The sequence below is a fragment of the Dasypus novemcinctus genome, chromosome 13, assembly GCF_030445035.2.
Source record: "Dasypus novemcinctus isolate mDasNov1 chromosome 13, mDasNov1.1.hap2, whole genome shotgun sequence".
In the NCBI taxonomy this organism is placed as follows: Eukaryota; Metazoa; Chordata; class Mammalia; order Cingulata; family Dasypodidae; genus Dasypus; species Dasypus novemcinctus.
Window position 1 is genome coordinate 104,081,925 of NC_080685.1, and position 14,811 is coordinate 104,096,735.

At 33.2% G+C, this 14,811-nt stretch overlaps 1 protein-coding gene across 1 annotated transcript in view; it reads left to right on the top strand.

Moving 5' to 3' along the window:
- Nucleotides 1-14,811, top strand: part of SPATA17 (spermatogenesis associated 17) — a 267,125-nt gene that overhangs the window by 62,106 nt on the left and 190,208 nt on the right. Inside the window, exons 4-5 of the mRNA XM_004461695.4 lie at nt 1,384-1,434; nt 9,079-9,182. Of these exons, the coding sequence (XP_004461752.2) occupies nt 1,384-1,434; nt 9,079-9,182 (155 nt within the window). The remainder of the gene's footprint in view (nt 1-1,383; nt 1,435-9,078; nt 9,183-14,811) is intronic.

A 14,811-nucleotide genomic window follows, 5' to 3' on the forward strand; every position in this document is an offset into this window, starting at 1 on the left:
CAATATATTTTTCTGAGCCAAACTTTTTCAAATACATAATTTCTAGTATTTTTTCTTTATATATATTTAATGGCAATATCTACCCCAGTATGACTTGAAGAAATACAATATTAAATTAAACATTTTAATTTCACCTCAAACACCAAGAATTATGCCTTGCTTGCTCTAATGAAGAAAGAGAATTTAAAATGAAGTAACATGATTGTATTCATTTGTAAATAACATATTGCAGCCAACTGTTTCTTAATTGCCCAGACTGTTGATAAATAATCCCATCCTGCTGCTCTCCACAGACAATTTGCCTTGGATCAGACCAGGCAACTCAAACAACACTAATTACAGAGAACTCTTTTATATGAATTCCTGTTTGTCAGTGGGAGGAAACCCCCTATATAAAGGGATAAGCCCCTTTTCTCCAATTTTTGCTGGAAGCGTAACACTTATTACCTGCGTCATCTTATATTATGATTATATATGTATGAATGACTTTTGATTGACTAAAAAGAGATAAAGTTGAATATAGTGTTGAAAAAGTATATATTTCATTGTTTTTGCTGTTTATCATACCATTATGGATTATGTTAATTTTCTATTTCTAATTAAAAGATAGACCAGATGTGCAAATTTTCTTTAAAGCAGTATTTTCATTGGAAAAAAGCTCTGTTGTTAAATGATTATTACTACGACAGAGACTTGGTATTAATAGATAAATGTGTCTTTACTAAAAATAAACCAAGACTTTAGGAAGTCTTCACTGTGTCAGGGGATTCTCTGTAACATGATATCATTATATTTATGATTTTATGGTCCTAAAATGAATATTAAATGAAACAAAATTCCCAAGGATTACTCAGGAGGCAGCTAAGTACATAACATTTTGTACAGATGGTTGGAAGGCACAATTTTGCTCCATCACTGCATCCATATCCTTGAACGATTTCGACTGAAGACAGCATTTCTTTGAATTTTTCATTAAACCAGACGTCTTGAAATATGAATTCCTTTTATGTTTCTGTGAGTTTTGGCTAAAAAAACCCCAGTGAATAAATCATACAATACTACATGTCACCAGCACTTGTGAATATTTCTGCTTTGTTATTCTATTCTCAGTAGAGCACCATTGATTATCAAACTCAGCGGAGAGCATTTTATGATCATATATCTCCATTAGCTCCTAGTTTGACTACCATAGATTTTTCTGGTTAAGCCTGCATTATGTATTAGGAAGCCTATCTCTTCAATACAAAGTTTGATTTCATTTTTCTAAGCCTAGAACTCTTATTATGCATTATGTCTAAAGATTCTTATCTTTTATATGTAAAAATAGGCTGCACTGTCTTTGTGTAACTGAAATGTGTGCCATCTTTTTTTCTTGATTCACAGATAGCATATTATACTATGAAGATGAATTTCTACAATGCAATGGCTGTCAGGGTAAATATTTCTTCACTTGTTAAACAAATGAAAAGTCAATTGCACCCTGAATTCATTTTTAATAAAATGAACAAACCAGAATAATGTAAATTTGATTGATATGCTAATGGTAAAGAAAGAAAAGAGTACATAGTTATAAAGTTAGTTATACTAAATAATCTTGTCAGTATCAAAAATTAGAGCAAAATGTAAAACATGTAATTATAAATACTCATGTTTTAGAAAGTTAAATATCTCTGAGCCACAACTAGAGAAAGACCATAAATATTAATGAAGCAATATATTAGTTTCCATATGTCATATAGAATATTGTGATAAATATCTGAACATGGTTCTGGACTATAAGATTCCTGCCCAATACAAATCAATTAGAAATTATTCATATGCTTTAACAGTAATAAAGTCATTTCCAGTTTAGAAGTTTTATTTCTATCATCTCTTTGTTCATTTTTTATGTGTTATTTTCCTATTACAAAACTGAATTTAGTGATTATGGCACTTGAACTTGGTTTCTGCATAGAAAGATTTTGAGAATGAGCATATCAAAAAGATTATTTCTTTTGCCTTGAAAATTTGCTAATAGCTCAATTGCTAAGCTATTACAAATAGAGAAAATACTGGTGAATTTTATTTGTTTTCTTAAAACCTATGTTGCCGTAATATATTCTCTTTCATTAATCTGTTTGTTCTTCTGCTGAAAGTGGATTTTATTCTCGGGAGAGGAAGGAAGTAAAATCATTTCTGAAAGTTTGTTTGTTGAACTATGGCAGGTAAATTAACATTACCCTGATTATATGCACTGCTTTTGGAAAGATGCTTTCTTTCACTGTTGTGTCTGCTGCACTCCCGGCCCAGGGCAATCTCTAGTAGCTACCTGCTTCCCACGCAGTCTCCTACAGTTTGGGGGGAAGGGCCAGTGGAGAGGAAGAAATAGATCTTCTGGCTTCCTTTCCTGAGCCAGAAGCAGCTATCTAGCTTCAGAAGTCTATTTGCCTTTCCCAGGAATATACATACAGAAAACCAATTTGGTTTTCCTCCTTAATTGGGAATGCATTTGTCTGAAAATATAGGAGATTTTGATTCTCTATATGGCTCTGCCATACACTGGGAGTATGCCATTCACTTAACCTCACTAGACACTGTTAGATTTTTTTCTGCTCACTTCATATGAGATGTGCCTTCAAAGTAAAAAGCAATAGAAGACTGAGAGCCTAAAGCAATTTATGACCAAAGATTTAGATATCCCTTTAAAACGTCAGGGGAGATAGAGACACAAAAGACAGAACTAGAAAAAGGTATAATCTCATTTATTATTTGGCCCCAGATCTTCTATAGTGAATTCTTACCTAGTTTGAACCATTGAAAATCCTTTTACCTAGACTAAGCATATCTAAGAAGGCTGCATCAATACAAACCACTTGAAGGCCAGAGTTTTTTGGTTTGTTTGTTTTTAGGAGGTACTGGAGATTGAGCCTGGGACCTCATACATGGGAGGCATGCGCTCAACCACAGAGTGACATCCGTTCCCCTAAAGTCAGAGTTTTTAACTTATTCCAACCTCATTCTTAAAGCTGCATTTACCTAATAGCATTGTCCAGTGGTCAACGTCTTTGATTACCGTCAGCTTTTCTGGGAAGAAGAGTAGAGGTGAAGAGACCATGAGCATTAGAGTGAGGAGAGGGGAGAATTGAGCATTACCTATAAGTTCTACTGGAGTTACAAAGGAATTTCTGTGTAAAGAATACTTTGGAGAATTTATAATAAAAACGCTTGTCTAACAAGGAAGTTCAAAGACTTCCTTCAGTGGTTTGGGATTAACTAATTTGGTAATGGATCAGGTCCTTCCTGTTCCTAAATTGAGGAATCAGAGATGGGCCTCACTTTTACAGAGGTGGTGAGTGATTTCCTAAAGAAGATACAGTGACCCAAATGGAATTTATTTGTAAGGGGCATTGGCCGTTCATTTGTAAGAGAACATTTGTAAAATGGTGCTCTTGAAATTTTGTTCTCTGTGGGAGCTGTTGACTGAAGAGACCAATGTGTGGCCCACACACTCATATTCATATTACCACATCTGAAGATTAGACCCTTAACTGAGTACCAGCACCTGAAACTTTATCTCAATATCTACAATTATCACTTTTTAGCTTATAGACTACCAAATAATTTTGTTTAAAATAACTGCCTCACAAATGATTTAAATAGGGTGACTGTCATGTGTCCAGAATGAAGAACACCTAAGAGTAACAGATCCTTACCAAAAGCTATATGGCCAATAATATTCTGAAATAATATTGACACGTCCCTTGAATAATTGCTATGTGGATTAAAGGGAAGAGTTAAAAGGTTTTAAAAACTTAGAATGATATTTGGAGAACAGTAACTGATATAACATTGTTAATTCTTACTGTTATTATTTATCAGTGGTTCTGAATTACCAAATTTGAAAATATGTGACCAAAATATATATTAATACATATCCAAATCAGAAACAGTATTTTCACATACAAATGTTTTACTTTGCCCCATGTGCTGAGCTAGCTACAAGTTATTATACATTTGTCTATTGACTGCTAGCATGGCAACTAAATTGTACCCAGTTGCCAAAGGGGCTAGTGGAACATTTCTGAAAAGAGGAGTTTTTAAATTTTGTTTTAGCTTATCCATCCCTAAATAGATGTTACTCTTTTATGATGAAGGACAAATCATATGTATGTGATTTTTGTTTTATGTAATAGATATTCATATCCTGCTTTACAACATTTATTTTTTAAAGGGTCACCTTCTCTCTTAAGACTTTATGATCCCCCTTCCCATGGAGAAATGATCGCTCTTATTTTTATGTTCCTATTTTGCCAATATACATACTTTTGTTAAAGAACCTGTAACCTTTTATTATCCTTACTAATTTACATGCCTGTCTCCACCCCCCACACACTGCAAGTCCCCAGAGGCCACCGCCTTCATCTCTGTTATCTCCAGGGCTTGGCTTACAGTAGGAAGCTAAATAAATGTCCCTGAAAAAATTAATTAATGTTAACCCATTCTCTTATAAATAAGGAATGACAAAAGTCCTTTGCTTAAATATTTTTTCTCTAAGACCCTAAGTGCCCTTGTTAGGGGTTATTTAAGCCTCGGCTATAGGATCTTTGAGATTTTTTGATTACCTGGAGAGGCTCTGTGGTGTGGGTAAACTGGAGGAAACTTTGGTTATTGCAGTTCACATGTAAACGGAAGACCTTGTGAACTGGGGCTCCTTGCCTGAGCATCAGAACACATACAGATTTGAAGGAGGTTTGCTGTGCTATAAGCTGCTGTCAGAACCCACAGTTTGCCCTTCCCAACCACTGTTGCTGATTTGCTGATAGGCCAATGACAGCCAATTAATTGAACAATAAATTGCTCAGTAAATTTTTATCTTCGCTCCCAGGGCCCTATTCCTCCTGTTTCTGTGTGACACTTTATTTCCTTTTTAGTTTTCAATCTGACTTTACTCCAGATTAGGTTCTGCTCTTCTTCCCACATCTGGGCCACTCACTTGTAGAGCCCCTTTACATTGGGCTCCCAAATTTTATTTTCAGCCCTCTTTAAATAGCTTTCATTCTGTCATACAACTGTCATGAGCTGACTCCACTGTCCAACTCCTTTCTCTCTCTTTCTCACCTGGATATACAACTGTATATCTTCTTACAACCTGGCAGAGAACTGACCCTCCCTTTGGACTGTTAGATATACACGCCATCAAATACTAGACCTACAGAGACAGGTTCCTAACAATACTATAAAGAAGAGGGCAAGAGTCACTTCATAGGTGGGACGCCCATTAAAAAATGTTCCTAGGTAGGGGTAAAAGAAAAAGCAATTTCATAGATTTCATCCATCCTTAGGTCTATTACTAGTACTTTCCCCAGTACCTTGAATCATGTTTCTCATTATTTAGCATTCTTTCTCATTGCTTTTGCTTACTGGCTGACTCTATTCACAATGAAGTCTTTTGTATGGAATGGCACATATATTATATCTAATTCTCTCATTTTTATTTTTAGGAGGATCTTCTGCAGAAAATATCCAATTAATCAATATTTTCATTCATATATATCTATATGATTAATATTATGCAGTAACACCTAGAATGAAAATGGGTTATATCACTTTTTTTAACAACCAATTTTTCAAAATTTATTAAACCCTCTTTTCTGTGTCCACTCTATAGTCCTCTGGAATGTTGAACATTCAAATAAATAGAAATATAATTGTGACTAGTTTGACTTCAATAATAGTAACTGCATTTAAAGCATTCATATTGAGTGAGTTATTATCTATAAATTTCTTTTCCATGTCCTCACTTAAATTTTAATATTAATTTTAGGCAAGAAGACATTGTCTTTTTTTCTCTTCTGTGGTAGCCTTAAGGTTATTATGAATTTTCAGGAGTAAAAGTAAACCAAATGAAAGGAAAATCTTTTCTATGAGCAGATGGCTTTTGATATATCAAGGTTTTGCCATTTGTTTTAGTGCTTAAAATAAACATTATTTATAAGACCACTTACATTTTGATGTTACTTAATGAGGAATATGCATCATTGATTTGACTAGCTTAAGAGGTCATTTAGAACTTGCCTGTTAACAAGCTGTAATCTGCTGAGCACACAATGACTTTGTTTAAAATAATCTATTCAGAGCTGATCAATGGCAATAATTGTTTTATACCAATTACTTCTAAAAGTTGTTATTACTTTGAAGGACATGAGTACTAGTGTTTTGGTTTTTTGTTTTGTTTTAAAGTAGTAACCCCCTTCACATTGGTATTAAGAAGAAATGTTTTTATCAAAATTTGCCTTGCCTCAATTTGAAAGGTTTTTTTTTTTTGTTTTTTTTTTTTAAATTAAAAGTGCACTTACGGGTAGTAGAATATTAACAAAAATTTTAGGTAAAATTAAAAATGTCATTTGTTCTTATCACAGTAGCATTGTACCTTATATCAATTATCTGTTGGTTAAACTGGGCTCTCTATAGTCTAAGAAATGGTATCTTCAAAAGTAAAGAGCACATACACACTCATTATATAGTATAATATCTAAGATGTTTTATTAAAAAGAACATGAGTTATGGAATAAGACAAACCTAGGTTTGTATCCTGACTGCCATTTACTCTTTTACTGGTTATATGACCTTGAGCAAATTACTTACTCTCAGCTTCTTCATTTTTTAACATGAAGATCATGTCCTATTCACAAAAATATTGTGAGAATTAAAGCAGTTAGGATAATATCTGGCACATTCATGGAGCTCAATAAATTTTAAATCCTACACTTCAATGGATGGCAGCCTCTTCACCCAAACCTTCCGTTTCAACCAGATCTTTTTGCCTACTCATCTTTAACAAAGCTACTTAAAAACTGATTGATTGATGAGTTTTAATTTGTTACCTTAACTATCACTTCTTGTTATTCTCTCTATACTCCACTGTGATTAAAAAGATTTATCTTAGAGGATAGATATCTAGAGTACTAGGGTATTAGGAATTTCCCTGAGAGCACAATTGTATCTTCTCTGGTGTGGTTGGTATTGTTTGTTGTCATTGTTTGGGTTTGTAGAACCAGTTTGTATCCCTGGTGATGTATTTTCTGTCTATATATTTGTTTATATGTGATCCCTCCCATAATAAAATTGTTACTGTATAAGCAATACAAATATGCTAAAACAGTCGAAATCATCCAACGTGCTATATAAACTTAGGCAATTATTTAACCTCTCTAAGCATCAATTTCCTCTTCTTTCAAATGAAGCTAATGATAGTTTCTACATCAGAATGATGCCATGATGATTAAGTTAGATAAGCATGAAAATACTCATTTATTTACATGTATAATTTATATATGTATAAAAATTCCAATTGATTATTCTTTTTCTTTAGAAAAGTGGTTCATATTAGTTCCTCCTCTTTCTTTTCCACCATCATAGGATTTTGGTCAAATTCGAGGGAGATACTTTCTAAATTGAATGTTTAGAAAAATTAATTTTTGTTTATTTAAACAATTTATTTCCAAAATAAGATCACATGAAAAATATTTTGAAGAACACCTTCTATAACTTTATATTACATTAGCTTGTACTTAGTATTACTTGCTAGAATTATTGTCTATGATTTAATTGTTCTTACAGGCTATTTTGCATGGTATCTTCAATTTCTTTAGGCATTGCCCTACTGAGAGGTTGACTGAAACACTTCCTCAAAATCTAAACATGTAATCAACTTATAAACATTTTAAATTGAACCTCATTTATTAAAATGGCTTAGGCTTTCAGATAAAATCCAAGGGACCAGCAGTATCTACTTCTCTACTTTATTGCCATTTATCATTTTTTAAAATGTGTTTAAAGAAGATGCATGTTCTTTTAGCCCAGCAGACTGTGTTAAATTAAGGAGGACTTTATATCCTAAAAGAGAATCATATCTCCCAAGTAAGTCATCTGTAAATATGTGTCAACTGCTATAAAATATGGAGGAATGAATTTACATGTTAATGGAAGGCTGCTTTGATATTTTTCAATTTTTTGCTAGTTTTTTCCTTTCTCTACTCCTTTAAAGAAGTTTAAGTATTTTGTTGTTTTACTTACTACAAAGTTAAGATCTATACATTTGTTTCGAGTCTTTTATTAGAGGTTGTACTAGCAAAAATAGTTAGAACTTCAGGAATTTGACTGATTCTCATGATTACTGAGGCTTTCTTTGTGACACATCCAGAAGTACACTCTTAGACCCTCGACACTCCTTCTAAAAGCACATTAATTATATGTACATGTAAAAATAAAATTCTTTGACTATCAGTATTGCTATAAGAGATTTTTTAAAATTTCTATTTCAATAGAAATTTTCATTCATTGAAAATTATAGTTCACTTCTGTTCCTAGTTCTGGATGCCATTGGTTAATAGAATGGGTACTCTGAAGCCCTAATTCAATTATTTGTCCATGGTCCTTAGTTATATGATTATTAGAAAATTATGCAACCTTGCTTCTTAGCAGTTTCCTCATCTATAAATAAGGGAATAAGATTACCTTTTAGAGTGTTGTGAATATTACCTAAATAAACACAAGAAAACCCTTAAAATAGTGCAAGGCTCATAAGAAACTCAATAAATGTTACCACTGCTGCTATTGTTGTTATTGTTAAAGGGGTATTAAAATGTCATGATTAGGATACAAGACAATATTTTTTAAAAAGATTTCGATGCCACTGAATTTAAAAAGCCCATAATTTTTTTTATTTCTTTGAGGCCAAATACAATCTTTAAGCTAATTAGTTATTTTAAAAATCCCATTTGTTTAGGAAGGGGATGCAGTAGGAATTTGTAAAGCAACTTTTTATCGTTCAATGGTTAATGTCAGAGTTTTTCATTTTGTGAAATAATTATGAATGTTTTAAATAAATTAGAATTTACTATAAATATGCTTTTATTTTATAATATTTTATGAGAAATCTATGAATAAAACCTACATTTGCAACTAATATATTGTTATATTAGTGGAAAGGCATAAAACTTTACTTGATATATTATCATCCACGATGTTGATCTTGAAGAATAATAAAGCTTTCACTAAAAATGTTGAATGGAATATTTTATCTTTTTATTTCAATAGATTCAGAGACGATGGCGAGGCTATAAGATTAGGAAATACTGCTTTAATTATTTTTATTTGAAAGAGTACCTGAGAGCTGTTTCAGAGACCAATGATGCAATCAGGTGAGTAGTGGACTAATGAACATTTCAGAAAGATAACTCAATAGATTCAGTCATACTTAGAAATGGTTTTTAAATCACAGTCACAAGTTAGGCAGAAATTTATTGATAGGATTTAAATATATGTTGCTATTTACCTTAAAAATTCATTGTCATTATATTTTTAAATATGTTGCAGTCTTGACTGTAAATAAGTTTACTTATTTGTATAGTAGGCCTATCTTGGTCCTCTACAAAATAGTTTAGTTTCAGTAAAATTATCTCATTGTGAGATGGATTTATTTGTAAAAAGATTCTATAGATGAAGCTTTAACCATTTTGATCCTCAGATGTGTTTTGAGAAGCATGTTCAATAATAAAAACTTGACTCTCAAAAAGAAAATATCATAGAACATATTAAAAGGGGCTGCTTTACTATTAGTTTAAAAATCATATAGGAAGATAACACATGGATTCAGTCTATAGAATGATGTTTTCTCTGTTTATGCAAAGTTAAGGCATTACAATACTATTCAGTCAGCTTTTCCAAAGCTACATGTATTGAATTTTCATATTACCTCAAAAATAGTTTTTTCCTCTTAGGATAGGCCTGATTCTAATAATGTATAAGTGACCATGTGCCAATAATACATTTAAATTAAAAGGAAATAGTATTATTAATAGCTGGCATTTTGTAATCCAGTATTACTTTCATATTTTTCCACACATATTATTCTACCCTTAAAATTCTATGATCCAGAGAGAACAGATAATTGGCAATACGTTGTTAAAATGAAGTTTTGTCTGATACATAAGAAATGTTTGAAAACTAATTTCCAATTTTTAAATCCCTCACCTACATTGTAGATATAAAGGGATCTGATCTTTGGAGATTAAGTGTAGAGAATATGTTAAAATGATTTCTTTAGAAAGAGCAGTAAAGGTTTGAAGATGCTCCAAAGGGATTTTTTTTAATCTGTGGAAAAAGTTGGAAAACTCAGAAACACTTGGGCCATAAAGACCTGAAAATTCTAAAGTTCTAGAGATGGGCTAGCTATCTGCCAAGTGGCAGACAGGCGCTTGTCAGGGGAAATGAGGTAATAGAATTTGCAAGAGAGAGGGAGAACATGAGCAGGGCTGGGACTAGGGTGAAGCAAATGAGGTTAGGGTACAAAATTGAAGGAGGCACTCACTGTCAGCGTGATGTAAGTGCCAGCCCTGAGAGTGACTGTGTCCTAAAATTTGTACTTTAGGGGCCTCCCTTGTTTCACCTTAGTCCCAGTGCCAGCCCTGAATTTGAGAAAGTCCTTAAGAACTTGTGGAAGGGTGGTTTCGGAAAGGCCTGACTCTTCTGTTCAACAGGTTATTTTCATTATTCCTTGTTTTCTTCCCGATTTAATGGATTGTCTCTAGTCACTTGAGACTTGGGTGCTTGTTTCAGTGCTGGCAGTTGGTTTTAGACTGGTATTCTTAAACATATTACAAAGTTATTTTTTTATTTCTACCTATTAGAGTTTTAGAAACCAAGAATGCATAATGAATTTAACAGTCTTTTCCAACATCTATTGATATAGTTATATGTGATGCTTTTCTTTTATGATCTACTGATATGCTATAGAGTATAGATTTTATTAATAGATATATTAATATTAAACATCAGTATGTTCTTAGAATTTATCTAATGGGGCCATTGTAAATTATTTTTCTGATTTATTATTAAATTACATTAGTATTTTATAAATGATACTTTTTAAATTTTTATTTTATTTTTTTAAAGATATTTAGATTATACAAATGTCACATTAAAATTATAGGGGTTTCCCATATGGCCCACTCTTCACACTTTCCACATTTTCCCATATTAACAACATCCTTCCTTAATGAGGTACATTCATTGCAAAATGAATGCATTGCAAAATGTACTCATTTTGGAGCATTGCCACTAAGCATGGATTAAAGTTTATATTGTAGTTTATACTCTCTCCTAAACAATTCTGTAGGTATGGCAAAATTTGTAATGGCCTGTATCTGCCATTGCAATGTCATTCAGGGCAATTCCAAAGTCCCAAAAATGCCTCTGTATTACACCTGTTTTTCCCTCTCTCTGCCCTCAGAAACTCTAGTGGTCACTGCCTCCACATCAATGATATCATTTCTTCCATTGCTAGAATCACAGTATGTCTACAGTAGAATACCAGCAAGTCTATTTAGTCCAAATTTCATTCCCCAATCCTGAGGATTCTGGAATGGTGATGTCACTCCACCTCTACTAGAGAGGGGGCTGTGATCCCATAGGGATGACAGATGGGGCTCTCTTGCTTGCAGTTGTAGACTCTCTCAGTTCCTTGGAATGGTAGTTGTCTGTCATCACCTCCATGTTAGCTGTCCTGGGTGAGACCGAGGAAATGGAGAGTAGGTGTTTCAACTCTGTTGAGTTTCAGGGTCCAGCTGGTACATGGACAGCCCAAAGATTTAAGTCTCTTGGATGTATAGCTATCAACTCTAATACTAATGATAGGTTCAAACAGAAAGAAGAGCCATATGTAGGGAAACCACAACTGAGTCCAACTCTGTCACACTGGGGAGCATAAATTCCCAAGTAGGGTCCACTGGCAAGGCATCAAACTCCTGAGCTACTTGCCCTGACTATAGTGTCTGGCTGTCTCCAGAACTCTTAGGAGCCCCACTATTTGGAATAGTATCTAATTTGGCAGTCAGAGTTCCTGCTGAGATGTACATAAGCATAAACTCTGCAATGACCTCCCGACTCACTTTGAAATCTCTTAGCCATATAAAGTCATTTGTCTTTACATTTCCCCCCTTTTTCCAGTTGCCTTACTCATTGGTGCTTGGTAGTAATCCCTCAGTGCCAGAGAGGCTCATCCCTGGGAGTCATATCCCATGCTGAGGGGAAGGTAATGTATTTATATGCTGAGTTTGGCTTAGAGAGAGGCTATATTTGAGCAACAAGGAAGCTCCCAAGAGGCAACTCTTAGGCACCCTATAATACTAGGCTATGTTTCAAGTTCAAGAGTTAGGGTTCATACACACAGTCATCAATATCAAGGATCCCATCAATGGACCATCCTCTTCATCCTCCTTCACTAGTCATTGTTCTGTACTTGGGAGATTCTTGCTGATCCATTAGAGATTGTGGCAGAGCTCCCCAGGATGAGAATTTGATATTCCTTTGGTTATTGTGTGAATCTCCACCCACCGTAACAATACCCCATGAACATTTGAATACATTTATATGCCTTATATATATGACCAGGTAAGCTTCCTCCCATATATCCCCCATCACTGACTCTCTGCACCAAGGATCCTCCATATAAAGGATACTTATATCCACAATTTTGTAAGCATGATTGGTTGTAATTTTCTTTCTAGTGCTACAATTTGTTAGTTCTTGGTATCAGGTTTTTGTTGTATTTATTACTTGAATTAAGCAGAATATGGGGCTTAGGGATTAATGTTCTTTAGAAGTTTAAAAGATTTCATTCACAAAACTATCTGGCCTTAGAGCCTTTTATGGAAGGTAAGTCTTTGATAACATTTCCAAACCTCTATTCAGATTTTTATAAATCTATGAGAGTCAATTTTATGTATTTGTTTCCAGATAGTGATTAAATTCTTTGGCATTTTAAAGTATTTCATGATGTTATTCATAATATTCCCATTAAAATGTCTAGTTTATTAGTCATATTTCATTTCTCATTTTTAATTTGGTTATTTAAATTTAAAAATTTATTTTGTTATTTTTCAGAGGACCTCCTTTCTACTTTTGTCTTTTTATAATTTTTCTCATTTCTAATTAATATCTTATTCTCTTTTAAAAGCCATTTATTTCTCATTTCACAAATAATTCATGTTCATTGTAGAAAATACAGATAAATTAAAATAGACAAAAAGTCATTTACAGTCCCATGACTCAGAAATAATGCTATTAACATTTTGATGTAGATTCTTCTGGACCTCCACCATTAAGTAGCTGCATGAACATGGGCAAGTTCCTTAACACTTTTTTTTTTAACTAAATTTCTTCCTATAGAAAGTAAGAAAGATAATAAATCCAACACTTAGTTTATTGCAATATTCTATTGGTAAACTACCTTTCAATTAACAACATATTTTGAACTTTTCATGTCTATAAGTTTATATCAGTATTATTGTCCTTAATAGCTGTTTTAAAAACTAAATTCTTTATTGTTGAAGATTTAGGTATTTTTGTATTTTAAACAACATTTTAATATTTTCTTACTGCTATGTAATAGGAATTTGTTTTTTAGTTCTTGCTTCATAAGTCCATTTGTTTGTTTGTTTATTGCTTTTTGGTAATTAAACCATTAGGCCATTGCTTGTTTCTATGTGCAATATTGTCCACATCCCAAATATTTATATAGTATTCTCATTTTCTATCTCCATTGCTTATTCTTTCTTTGGAATTCATTTTTCAATCTCCAGTGGTTGGACTTTTTCTTGAAGTTTAAATGTTAAACAAATTTATTTCTAGTTGCATTGTGTTATACTCAGAGGCTGTGTTTGGTACAATTACTACTTCAGGAAATTTATTGAGAGATTTTTCACCTAATATGCATTATTTTGTATGTGTTCTCTAAGTGTGAGTAAATGGATTTTGTTTTTCCATCGAACTAAGTTTTTGCATTCTTATTGAGCAACAAAATGTTTACTTTCATGATATTAACTGTTGTACTCTTTCCAGCGGCTTTCATCGTGCTTTCTGGTTTTGCTTTTTATGTTTCTTTTTAGGTATAGACTCTGATTTTTGTAAACTTTGTAGGTATTTGACTCATGACTCCTCTCCTCTCCTAAGCTTCAGCCTCATTGAGACTGAACTTATCTCCTCTTTCCAAACTGGCTATCCTTATGCCTCTCACTATCACAGATAACTGCTCAGGCCACCACCAAGTCACTCACACTTTGAAACAGGCCTTTATCATCTCTTTTCTGGACTCTTAAAAGATAATATTTTAGCAGTTCTCTTTTCCTCCAGTGTTGCCATTTTTCAAAATAGTGTTAGAGAGATACTCCTAAAATCATTTTTCTCTGCTTAATATCTTTTAAAGTTTCTCTGATACCTCTAGGATAAGAGTCACTTTCCTTAGCATATCATATAGGTCTTCAGTTTCATCTCTCTGTGCTCACCATACTGAATGTCTTGTCAGTTTTAAAAGGCATCATGTTTCCTCAGACCTCCAAGCCTTTGGTCATGCCATTCTCTCTATGGGCCCCTCATCTGCTATGTAAATCCCTCATCATTCCTTACATTTCTGCTTTAAGTGCTGCTTTTTGACCAACATCAGATAGATTTAGGACACTCCTTGTTTGAGTTCTCAAAGACTCTCATGGAAATTATTATACCACTATACTTTGGTATACTAATTATTTATATATTTTGCCTTTACACTGTGAAATAAATGGGAGGAAGAAGCAAATTATGGCTTTATCTTTGCAACCCCAGTGCTTAGCATAGTTACTGACATACAGTAAGTCCAAGCAATATTTGCTGACTAAATGAAAGAATGCATGAATGAGTGGCAGCTGATGTAGTGAAATTCCATTATATCTTTCACTTTGTCAGGCAGCTACAATTTTGAGAATATTGGGGTTTTTCACCTTAATAATTAGTGAT